Genomic DNA, 12,648 nt, shown 5'->3' with positions numbered 1-12,648 from the left:
AGCAAAGTGGTGACTCTGTCTTAAAGCTGGAGGAAACTGTGCGCAAACATGTCGCACACATCCGTGATGAGATTCGTATTCAATTTTAAAAGTTGGAAAACGATAATATTGTTTTAAGGTCAGAACTAGCATCGTTGAAGTCAGAAATTTTTGTTTTAAAATCTGAATGTAGTTCAAGGGACCAAACCGTTCCCAAGCAACCAGGTAATGATGTCATGCCGGACAACACCTCGCTGACTATAACTGATGCTGTGTCAGAGATCAGGCGGATTGCAAGAGTGGCGTCCGTTCGTAAGCAATTAACTTTTTCACATTGTATCTATTATGATGGGATATACTCTTCCCTGCAGGTTGGGGACTGAGACAAAAATATGCCTTTTACTACCAACGACATGTTTTAAGGGGCAAATAATGTGGGACCCCCTGCACAATTGGAGACTTGATTTTGTGGCGTCTACCTGGGAACACTTAAGTGACCAAAAGAAATCAGCTGCATTTGGGGATAGTTTCTTTTATTTTTGCTAACATTTTACTTTTTAGCAACTTGCTTGGCAATATAACGTTATTTGCATTAATGTTGAACGTTCGCCCAAATGAGGAAAGCAATGAGATGTGTCCCTAAATCCTTAACTATGGTTGTTGTTATTCCCTGTTTAACGTTCATCATTTTGGGTAAGCATAGTAACTAATTAACCCGTTGTCAGTATGATGTGACCGGGTGGATGTTGTGCTCTGTGCCTTCTTCATTGAGTATTTCAGTGAGGTATCACTTTAAAGACGGCGTCACTCGTTCTATCACAAGGAGACAATTGCACTAACAAACCCTACACACATCCACTCATACATTACACAGTAGCGCTCTAAAGTCGGCATCAGACCAGTTTTATCACGGGGAAGCAAATACATCAAAAACCGCCTCCAGCACACAAAAACATTGCACACATAGACATACGCCCTTAAATGCCCTTAGCTGGTAATATGACGTTAAACATAATAACACCTATCCAAAGTCATGTACACATAATAACATCAACACTATTAATGTTTATCATAGATTAACTATTGTCACACTAATTATACGACTGCGCTGGTCATACATGTGTAAGTTTTAATAATTTAAAAAAAAATGTACATTTAAAACGATTCAATATATTGATGAAGATTTGTGAAGTTGTTACAAATTAATATAGTTGCAATGCTTAAACATTAATGTTTTACGGTGTAAGTGTTCTATTTCATACCGATAATATAAGAATACTGTTTTATTTAGGTGGGGGTTATCAAATATTGGTTGTAAGAGGCATCAATCATCTCAGACGATTCATAAAAGTCGACCTTGTGACACAATTCCAATAGTATAGCTCAGAGTCTACGATGTGTAAAGGCTTATACATACAGCTTTTATACCGTGTGTTGGAACAGAACATAACTGATGTCCTATAAACATACATGTACTTATTTCAACGCATTAAAATTATAAATTTTAGCATATTAAAGTTTTAACGCGACCACAAAATGATCAATAGGGAACAATACACAGAAATTTCAATTGTGCCTACTTTTGTAAGCGAAAATGCCAAAGCGCCAAAATAAGACTACCGCTAAAAAAAGTTCGATTACAGCCNGGGGGGAGGGGGTTCTTTAGTGTCTTCTACTGGTAGGATATTAAAGAAACCAAAACTGATCTGCTGTCCCAGTTGCAACACTTTAAACTGCATTTTTCTGTTCTCTCCTGCCTACCTTTTTCTTTCTCCTTAGGCGCCTGTCTTCCTACCACCATTTTTTTTACTGTTAGATCCTTTTATCATCTTATATTACGCTAAGAGCAGGGTTTTTTTCTGTGTTGCACTTATAATCTGTTTCTGTTGTAATCTTTTCACCTGAAAATGTGTTAATTTCATCCGTCTGTTTTTTTATGCATTAGTACCTTTATATTCTCACAATCAGGTTACATAGAGTTTCATTTCCTATTACATTATATAAAACAACTGTGGATTCAGCGAGTTTCATGAACAGAATATTATGAGAACGAATTTGATATTCTTTTTATCAATTTCACAACTATATCTAAAATTTGTGTTATGCAAACGCTGAACAAACATAATGGTAGAAAAACATAACAAGTTATGGCGTTGATTGTTAACGTCATCGTATTGTTGCTTGTCACGTCACAGTGTGAGGTTTTAGTGAAAAATTATTTGAACTATAACAAAAAACCTGAAAATGATAGATAACCAGCGTGTATTTGTGTTCATAGTATGTTAATGAGATGAAATATTGTTTCACAAATCAAACTCTCTTATGATTTTGTTTCTCTTCTTCCAGATGAACATAAACCGCAGGTTGCCTTCCAAGCTAAACTTGACAACTCTCAACTCAGTGTTGGAAACGGACAGACTATCAAATTTCACATTATCGATTTTAACATAGGAAATGGCTACAACCACCTACCTGGTGTATTTACGTGTAAGGAACACGGTCTTTACATGTTCCATTTGACTATGGTTCTCTACCCTGGCAAGTTTGCTGAATTTACCATGAAGAAGAATGGACATACCTTTGGCCTTTGGACTTCTGTACGTGGGCGAGAAAGACTACGCCGGGAGCAGTTCAACCACAGCACTAGTGGCGCTGGAAACTCAGGATACTGTCTGGATCGAGGCCAACACCGCTCACTCCCCCGGTATTGTTATGCAGTATACATGGTCGTATTTCTCTGGTGTTCTCTTGTATCCGAAGGTATAGATTAAAATATCAGTGTGCAAGAATGTACCATTTTTTTCATTTCTTATCGTAATAAAATAATAACAAGAACTTATTGTAATGTTTAGCGAGTGGTCTTACTAATTAGACAATCGAGTCGCCGTGCCACAGGAAACTATTATCAACACTGACCTAAACGTCCATTACGGGATCTTAAATTTGGTCATACTTGTCAGTTTTCGGGGCTACTCGATTCGCGGGGTCAGAAACAGTATATGTCAGAAGGTTACCTTAGGGAACCCAGAATGATACGGTTCCCAAAATGGAACACGTTCCCTCTATATGTTGCAGCATTTTTATTTTGGAATTCAAATAAATGGTATCTATTTTATATCAATAAATATATATATTCTAATCAATTTGAACCACATTTATTTGCCTACTTTTTGTGTGTTGCTCATGAAGAAACCCAAAGGATGAAATGAAAAATGAAGGAAAATTCCCGAGAAACGTACGGTGTGACAAAATCAATTTCCTGTCACATTTCTTAACACGGAAAAATGTTTGTTGAAATGAAAGGTTTAATGAATTAATGACTTACATTTATCAGGAAGTGACAAAACATTCTTAAAATGAAGGACACTATTTTGAATATTTAGTCAGATATTATTATAAACTGACTTATATGATGAGGTGTGCCATTTTGGGTTCCTTAAATGTCTAGATAAACACAACTAAATAGACACACGTGTTGATGAATCCCGAGAAGGACATGTACATCAAATGAAAAGCAACTGAATATATTTTTATTTTTACAACAGTTTTTGTTCAAAAGTGTTCCCTTTTTTGGGTATCCTCACGTTACCCGTGTCTATGGCCATACATTTGGTTTGGCCATCACAAAGGAAGGTAGATTTGGCATTCCCTGAACAATCAAAGAAGGTAGATTTGGCATTCCCAGAACAACCATGTATGAGTGATGTTAAATAAACTGATCTTGATATCCATGCCACATTCAAGTGTGGTAAGCAAACGTGTATAAAGAAGCCAGACAGCCGTCTTGAAATATTGCGAATTTGTATTGCCATGTAATATAAAAGACAGTCAGTCCTCCTCAAAACTTAAATCACCTCAAGATTAATAATGATAATATACAACATTTAAAATTACTCTAAAGCGCTTTACAACATATGGATAATAGTAATAGTTATAATTGTGAAACAAAAACAAAGGCTTACAATCACTTTTATACATTTAAGCAAGCGTTGTGCACATAATTGAACAAATCAAGGGTGGTATGTACATGACGTCTTTGCAGAGACCCTTAAATACAGACGTGAAGAGGTGAGTTTTGAGGTCCCTCTTGAATTGATTGATTTGGGTTTTTTTGGGGTTTTTTTCATTACAAATATTTTATTCCCCCAGCCTTTTTTTCATAAATATGTATATACATATCCTACTTCGAAGCAGATATATATATATCCATATATAAATATTTTGATAGGGGATGCCAGGGTTGGGGAGCCCTGGAGTCAGCCTCTGAACAATATGGATTGAGTTGATCATCTAGTTGTAGCATATATTTGTTGTCAAATGGCTGTTCAAGATACGCTCCCTAGTGTATCTCTAAACAATATTTTCAGGCTGGTAAGTATGGATTATGAACAGTTTCTTGTTACACAACGTATAAGTTATTTGTGTGACGTTTCGATGATTAGTACGGTATGTACTCTGTTATAAGCTGAATTAAGAAAAAGATATATAACTTCTCATTCAATGAAAGATTGAATTTTTTTACAAACCATTTAAATCAGCGAATGGGGATCAACGATATCCCGATTCCCATAAGATTATAACTAGTACAAACGTGGCACCCGTCTTACTTTTTTTTAAATTTAAATTACACTTTGCATTGAAAAAATTAACGCATGACTTACACATTTCCTTGGCCTTAGCAAACGAACAATGAAACATTGAGGAAGCAATGGTTAATTGACGTGGAACAATCCGTGTCTCGGTATTTACATTTGAAGATATTTGTTATTGAAATTCTTTCAGATTTACGTTTACTTTGGCAATTTATCATTGGGACGTATATTTCAGAGTCGAGTTGTGATATGACGTCACCATCAATAGGCTGTTTTGTATTCTATTTAAGTCCATTAACAACGCACAACTGAAGTATTCCAAACAGTATACACTATTACACCTATATTAGTCCTTTTACCTTTTCTTCACACAAGTAATTATCATCCCTTATGTGTCGAGTATTTCTTACTTCCCAATCGTTTATTTTCGGTTTTTTCTGTCAGCGTTCAAGAGGCGATAACATATACACAACAACAATCCTCCCGTCCACAGACGCAGCGATTAGGGTATGTCCTGTCAGGTCCGGTAAATCGGTCACCATTGACAATAAACCATGGGAACATGTCGATTATCCTCCCGTCCACGAAGGTAGCGGTTAGGGTACGTCCTGTTAGGTCTGGTAAAAACGGTCACCATTGACAATAAACCATGGGAACATGTCGATTATCCTCCCGTTCACGGGGTAGCGGTTAGGGTATGTGCTGTCGGGTCTGGTAAATCGGTCACCATTGACATTAAACCCTCGTAACATGTTACTTATCCTCCCGTCCACAGAGGTAGTGGTTAGGGTATGTCCTGTCAGGTCTGGTAAAACGGTCACCATTGACAATAAACCATGGGAACATGTCGATTATCCTCCCGTTCACGGGGTAGCGGTTAGGGTATGTCCTGTCAGGTCTGGTAAATCGGTCACCATTGACATTAAACCCTCGTAACATGTTACTTATCCTCCCGTCCACAGAGGTAGCGGTTAGGGTATGTCCTGTCAGGTCTGGTAAAACGGTCACCATTGACAATAAACCATGGGAACATGTCGATTATCCTCCCGTCCACGGAGGAAGCGGTTAGGGTCAAAATCACTGAAGAAACAGAAGGGAATGTACATAAAACCCCATAAGAACTGGTTAATTCCCAATATAAAGATGAACTTTGAAGACTGAAGTTTATAGTAGGAACTTTGTTCCGATGTTCACCGTAACATCTCTTCCTTATACCTATGTTGCCATATTTTTATCACTTTGTAGGTCTAGTTATTGTTTTATTGACACATCTGTGTTATTTTGTTGTTCTACTGAAGCCTTAGTGCTGTTGTCAATAGAAAGCCTATACAAAAACTCTGGAACAGCTGATCCACAATGACAGACAAACGTAAAAACGCAGGGGAGGTTGGTGGGTTTCTCACTTGAAATAGAATAGTATTGACAATGAAATTATGGTCGCCATGTTTGTTAGATAATTTGTTAATGAGATGAACAATAATTGGATAATATAGAGAATAAAATAGCGATGATTTTCATTTCATTTTGTAGAGAGGTGACCATTATTTGAATATTATAAGAAATATTAAAAAACGAAATGGTTGCCAAATTAGTTGGTACAGACAATTATTGAAATTCATCAGGAGATATGTAAAACCGAAATGATTGAAATATCATTTGGTAGTGAGGTGACAATTGTTGAAATAGTATATGTTATATATTTTATTTTAAAAGGCCATGTATGATATATAATTTGTAGTGAGGAAATCACCAGCATCCTGAAGTAACGTATTGATTACCCAGTATGCTGTAGCAACGTCTTGATTACCGATTTTCCTCTTAGTTACGTTTCGATTACCCGGCGTTCTGTAGTAACGTATTGATCTCCCAGAATCCTCTAGTAACGTCGTAATTAATAAACATCCTCTAGTAACGCCTTGGTTACCCTGCGTCATATAGTAACGAATTGATAACCCCGTATCTTATAATAACGTCTTGGTTACCCAGCATCGTATAGTAACGTCTTGGTTACCAAGCATCGTAAAGTAACGTTTTAAATAACCAGTATTTTCTAGTAACGTCTTGATTGCCCAGCATCCTCTGGTAACGCATTGGTTACCTAGCATGCTATAGTAACGTCTCTACTACCAAGCATCCTCTAGTAACGTCTCGGCTACCAAGCATTCTCTAGTAACGTCTCTATTACCAAGCATCCGCTAGTACCGCCTTGGTTACCCGGCATGCTATAGTAACGTCTTTATTACCCAGCATCCTCTAGTACAGCTTGATTTCACAGCTGTGATGTGTAATGAGTGATGTAAGTTCACACGGCCGTGGACATCGTCAGTGTTAACGATATGTACACGTCATGTGAGACATTTCCGACCTTTATAAATAGCGTGATTTATAATGCCGTGCGTCTCTGTCTGTACTTGACAACAGGGGACCGGACATAACTGACCATCACTGACCACAGTGGGCTTTTATCATGGCCTTTACACAGTTTTACTCCTGTCAGCCTAACACGGCTAACAAATGGGAAGACGTCTCCATTACTGGACCTGAGATATAAGTTTTATTAACAGGAACGGGATGTTATTAATATGTGTGTGTCAACGTGGGCAACGTTGATGTTAATCCCACTGTGTAGCTTTCAGCCATGTGAAGTGAACGCTGAAAATGTGGTTTTATATGAATTTTATGTCCTTTGTTCAGTGATAAATTGTTATTACAATTCGACGATGCTTCTACGATACTTCGATGTTATACATCTGTTTAAGACGTCAGTTTTACAAAGAGAAATTTAATTAATTAAGAAACTTTAAATTCTGCACGATATCGGGTATTATAACAATAGCCTCGGTTTCTACAGTAACAAAACAAACTAATAATCAATATATATATTATTTTTTTAATGAAACATTCAATACAATCACAATATATACAAAGAAACATTCGATACAAGTATTAAACATTCGATACAAGTATAAAACATTCAATACAAGTATAAAACATCCGATACCAGTACAATATAAACAAAGAAACATTCGATACAAGTATTAAACATTTGATACAAGTACAATATAAAAAAAGAAACATCCGATACAAGTATTAAACATTCGATACAAGTATAAAACATTCAATACAAGTATAAAACATTCAATAAAAGTACAAAATAAACAAGAAACATCCGATACAAGTATTAAACATTCGATACAAGTATATAAAAAGCATTCAATACAAGTATAAAACATTCGATACAAGTACAATATAAACAAAGAAACATCCGATACAAGTATAAAACATTCAATACATGTATAAAGCATTCAATACAAGTATTAAACATTCGATACAAGTATAAAAAAGCATTCAATACAAGTATAAAACATTCGATACAAGTACAATATGAACAAAGAAACATCCGATACAAGTATAAAACATTCAATACAAGTATAAAACATTCAATACAAGTATAAAACATTCGATACAGGTATAAAACATTCAATACAAGTATAAAAAAGCATTCAATACAAGTATTAAACATTCGATACAAGTAAAAAAACCACATTCAATATAAGTATAAAAAAGCATTCAATACAATGTTTAAACATTTAATACAAGTATTAAACATGTAACACAAGTATAAAAAAAAATCGATATAAGTGGTCACATCTTTAAGCTCTCTTCAAACGATATCGATTTTTTTCTTTCTCTCAACTTTACATTGATACTCCACTTTTGAGCGCGCCCCAAGGTGGCCTCTTTATAGAAATTGGACAGCATTCGATACAATAATATTGTTAACAATTAATCATTTGATGCAAACACCATGTTAACAATATAATATTCTATTGAAGTTCATTGTAAACAACGTCGTTTTTTATATGGCGAATTATATATTCTGTTTCACTTTATTGCAAACACTTACTTTTTAATATGGTCACATTGTACATATTGAAATATTTTATTCCTCTAAGCTTACTTTTGTTGCGATATAACAATTTCTTATGGAGCCACATTGTAAACAATGGAATATTCAACAACAATGACAATGCAATAAATAATATTTACAAACCTCCATTTCTACTGTTAACAGAACAAACAAAGTAACATAATAGATAAGAAATAAGTTCCCATGACAACGGCGATCTGCCGATGATAGGAAAAAACAGTTCTATTTCATTTTACAAAACAGTTGATGCACTTTTCTCCGGTGTAACATATTGTTCTGCTCTGGGGCTTAGACAAGGGAACTCCCCAGTCACATATTTAGCGTGACGCCATACCCACAATGCACTGACGTCACTTTTTCAACCGCACGTCAGCAATACACTAACACTATAACATCATCATTGCATTATAGCTGTGAGCGAATCAAAAGGGAAAGAGAAAAAAAGTGTCATTCACCGCCTTGGAATGAGATGGGACATCCCATCTTTCGGGGGGAAATTATTTTAAGCCTCGTGTTTGGCAACTTAAGGATTCCCTCGGGTTGATATCCTACCATCTCACTCCAATGGGGTGAACGATTCTACTCTTCTTACACATGTGTCAACATTTAGTTAAGATAAGCAATGAAGAATAAGGACAGTTATGATTTATGAATATACCGTTATAATGTTACTGACACACATCAACATTACCGATTTAGGATTGTACGCGTTACACTACAAGGCAGTAGTGTAAATCAATAAATATATTTTATAAAAGCATCCTTTCGAAAATAAAATCTCCAGCGCAGTTGTCGCGATGATTTGTATTCGCAAAATAGACAATAACCGATTTATGGATGCAGGTGATAAATAAGCGATATTTTATCGGAGAATGATGGACACGCCCTCACTGATGAGTGTACCTTTTAACAATTTGGCAATATATACAATATGCTAAATACTAATTACGCGGCATCATACAGCTGCTTCAAAGGATAGAGCGCAACTGATTACAAATAACAGCCAAACAAGGACTTCCAATATTTTTGAATTAAAATAACCCCACACTTACATTTGAGAGTGAAATTATAAACAACCATAATTTCCAATTTTTCGAAATATTTATAATTCTTACTCTACTGACAAACAAGGCACATGTCCTACAGAAATTACGTTTTATCTTTAATGGGAACGTGGGGAGCCCCTACACACATGATCAAAAATGTCTTGACACATATCCAATTGAAATTACGTATTTAATTGGAACTTGGGCCTCGAGCCCCTCCACATATTATCAAAAATGTCTGAACACATATCCAATTGAAATTATGTATTTAATTGGAAGTGGGGCCTCGAGCCCCTCCACATATTATCAAAGACAGTTAACTTCTTACTAGTACGCGAGCAGCAATGCATTGGGAAAATAATAGCTACATTTACATACTGTTAATTTGAATTTTTTTCAGCGATTTAATGGAAAGGACCTTCCGAATATCCACGTAGACACAGTAAACAATGACAGTTGACTACTGTATACCGGGGAACTGTCGCCCAGTCAAATTGTCACCTTTTTCCGATAAACTCATGTTCCCCTAGTGTTAATTTTGCCCGTAGCATGTAACAACTATATATTATATGATGCGTACTACACTTTGCTGTCATGATACATTAGCCCTTGTTGGAGAGGGCGAAAAAGGCGAAAATCAAACAACGGCGAATATTCCCTGGTATACAGTATTCCGTTTTCTTTTATGAACAGAGGAAGTCGATAGAAGAATCTATTGGTCGATTTTTAAAAAGTTTATTCTATAAATTGGAAATCTCCCGGATCATCTACCGACGGTCCCTGTCTTTGGCAGGTTAATTCCCAAATCCTTCAGTAATTTTGTTAACTCCTGAATATCATGCAGCGGTGATTTCTCCTTCTCTGGTGGGTCCTCCCCTGACAACAGGTACGGGTTTACTGTTGGCAGTGATGGCACGGTACTCGCTTTGCTGGTGGTGGCGCGAAGGCTCGGTGAACTGTTCTGACTAGTGTTTATCACCACCTGTGTCTGTCCTCCTGGTTTCTTTATTTCCTGTACCTGTATCTGACCGCCAGCTTCTATGACAAGAGGCTGGCCATGTTGCTGACCAGGTGTCTGTAGAATAAGGTTATGACCTGGAAGCGAGTTTGCAAAATTGCTGGACGACGGATTTCCAAACGCGGGACTGAACGATCCTCTTTCGTTAGAACTAGAAGGAGCCATTACGGAGCTTGAGGAAGATCTAACACCTGAAAATGGTGACTGATTCTGCGATTGTGGTGCATTTATTCCTAGAAGATGTGACATAATCAGTCTTTGATTTGACATCCTCTGTTCACGAGGCATATCCATCCCCAGTAAGGCCGACAGGAGTATAGCGTTGCTAAGGTTATTAATGCTGCTGATCTGTTGTCCTTGACCTGAGGAGCTGCCCTGATTGTTTTGGGGCATGTTACTTTGACGGGAGGAGCTCTGTCCTGATATTTGCCGAGTGGGGGATGACCGCGACCTACTCCTGCTCCTGACTGGTATGGAGCGTACAGACTGACGCCGGTCATTGAACGTTCTTGAGAACTAAAAATATCAAATGAATGATAGAAATTAGGCCAGCAAAGCAATATACAAACGGTGTATGTACATATGTCAATCTGAAAATATGCATGAGTAAATTAACGAATCAATATTAGGTTTTACATCCAATAACTAACTATGGTCATTCACGGACGTGCTAGGTTTCGGTATGAACCCATTATTTGAATTTTAAACACATTTGCAATTTCAATTCAATAAAGAAACGTTTTCAGTTATTTCATTATAATATCTGACGATGCGAAAAAATATATTAAGCAGAAATATTTGATACTCTAAGCAATGAAATGGTATATTATCTTTCTGTATAATTATAAATGTGGGTCTCGGGGAAAGTTTGTTTGTCTGGGTATGTGTTTGTGTGTGTGGGGGGGGGGCGTGTGTGTGTGTGCGTGTGTGTAAGTAGTACAATAGCTCATGACGTGTCAGCTGAAATAGAATGGCACTGTCGCGGTTAGTGTGTTAATACACAAAGGAACAGTGTATCAATACAATGTCAATGTATTGTGTAGCATCACCGATCAATCACTGCATCTATGTGTATATATAAATATATAGAACAGTGTACGTACGTAAACGTACGAGGTCACGTGATTACGCCAGTTGTCCAATAAGTCATATACCTTGTATAAGTGCATTTTTATTTTTTAGTCTGCCAATTAAGATGATGTTTATCAATATTTGGTTATAGCTCACGGTCGTATTTCATAAAGAAATATGACAACTATGTATTTACTTAATGTCAGCGACACGCGCAATATGATATTGTATAACATTAATTACTTAAACGCAATTTTATACAAAAGTTTTATTTCATATTTCAGACTTCATTTATCGATAACAAAGGGAACTGTATGACCACATCACAGTTAGAATTGTCTGTGAATAATATGTGTAGTTTGAAGTGGAATATTGTGGTGATATTTAAAATTCATGATGTACAAGCAATTTATATTGACGCCTTCTCGCGTCCATCACGATACAGCCTTCCAAAATCAGTTAGGAAGCATATGCTCTACGTGACGTAATTGCAGCGTCAAATACTGTTGTCGTGTCACATTGTGGTTATCGTGGTGACGTAGATGGGTGAGTACAACACATCGTCATCAGCCTTTTTATTGTCGTTTTTACACATCAACCTCTTTAGAACAACGTTTTATCTAAAGTGCGTCACTATTTAACTTTTTAACAATTAAAGGTATGTGATTATCCGCGTGATTTTTGGAATGTTATTTGCTTTAATTCAATTGGTGTTTATGTTGCTTGAAAGTCTGCATTAGAAAATTTATTTTAGAAACGGTTTTTGATTGAACAACTTGTACAAAAAAATAACCTGTAACTGCGCGCCGTCACTGCACGTGATAACACATATTCTATAGATGGGCAAAATTATTAAGAAAATAATACCTCTTCTACATTTACGGAAAGCGAGGCGACTCATAACAGGTCAAACCCGCAGTTAGAGTTATATAACACGGATAATTACCTCCGTTGTTTCTGGGGAAGTGTTGTATTATCCTTTATTTTATCTATAACGTAATGCATGCTTCT

The 12,648-nt window shown here is 36.4% G+C and overlaps 1 protein-coding gene across 1 annotated transcript; it reads left to right on the top strand.

Annotated features, from left to right (window-relative positions):
- LOC110442094 lies at positions 1–2,752 on the top strand. The gene is made up of 2 exons (XM_021485531.1): positions 1–291; positions 2,326–2,752. Exons 1-2 carry the CDS (start codon positions 216–218, stop codon positions 2,748–2,750), a joined length of 501 nt encoding a protein of 166 aa, XP_021341206.1. The 5' UTR covers positions 1–215; the 3' UTR covers positions 2,751–2,752.
- Positions 2,753–12,648: the final 9,896 nt, after the last annotated feature.

Source organism: Mizuhopecten yessoensis, unplaced genomic scaffold, assembly GCF_002113885.1.
Source record: "Mizuhopecten yessoensis strain PY_sf001 unplaced genomic scaffold, ASM211388v2 scaffold716207, whole genome shotgun sequence".
Lineage (NCBI taxonomy): Eukaryota > Metazoa > Mollusca > Bivalvia > Pectinida > Pectinidae > Mizuhopecten > Mizuhopecten yessoensis.
The sequence above is the reverse complement of the archived record's forward strand: the minus strand, read 5'-3'. Positions and strand labels throughout refer to the sequence as shown.

Bases quoted from the DNA above. Each gene is read 5' to 3' on its own strand.
- LOC110442094 (XM_021485531.1), top strand. From the start codon at position 216: ATGCCGGACAACACCTCGCTGACTATAACTGATGCTGTGTCAGAGATC. The intron at 292-2,325 runs GTAAGCAATTAA...CTCTTCTTCCAG, and splicing joins TGCAAGAGTGGCGTCCGTTC to ATGAACATAAACCGCAGGTT.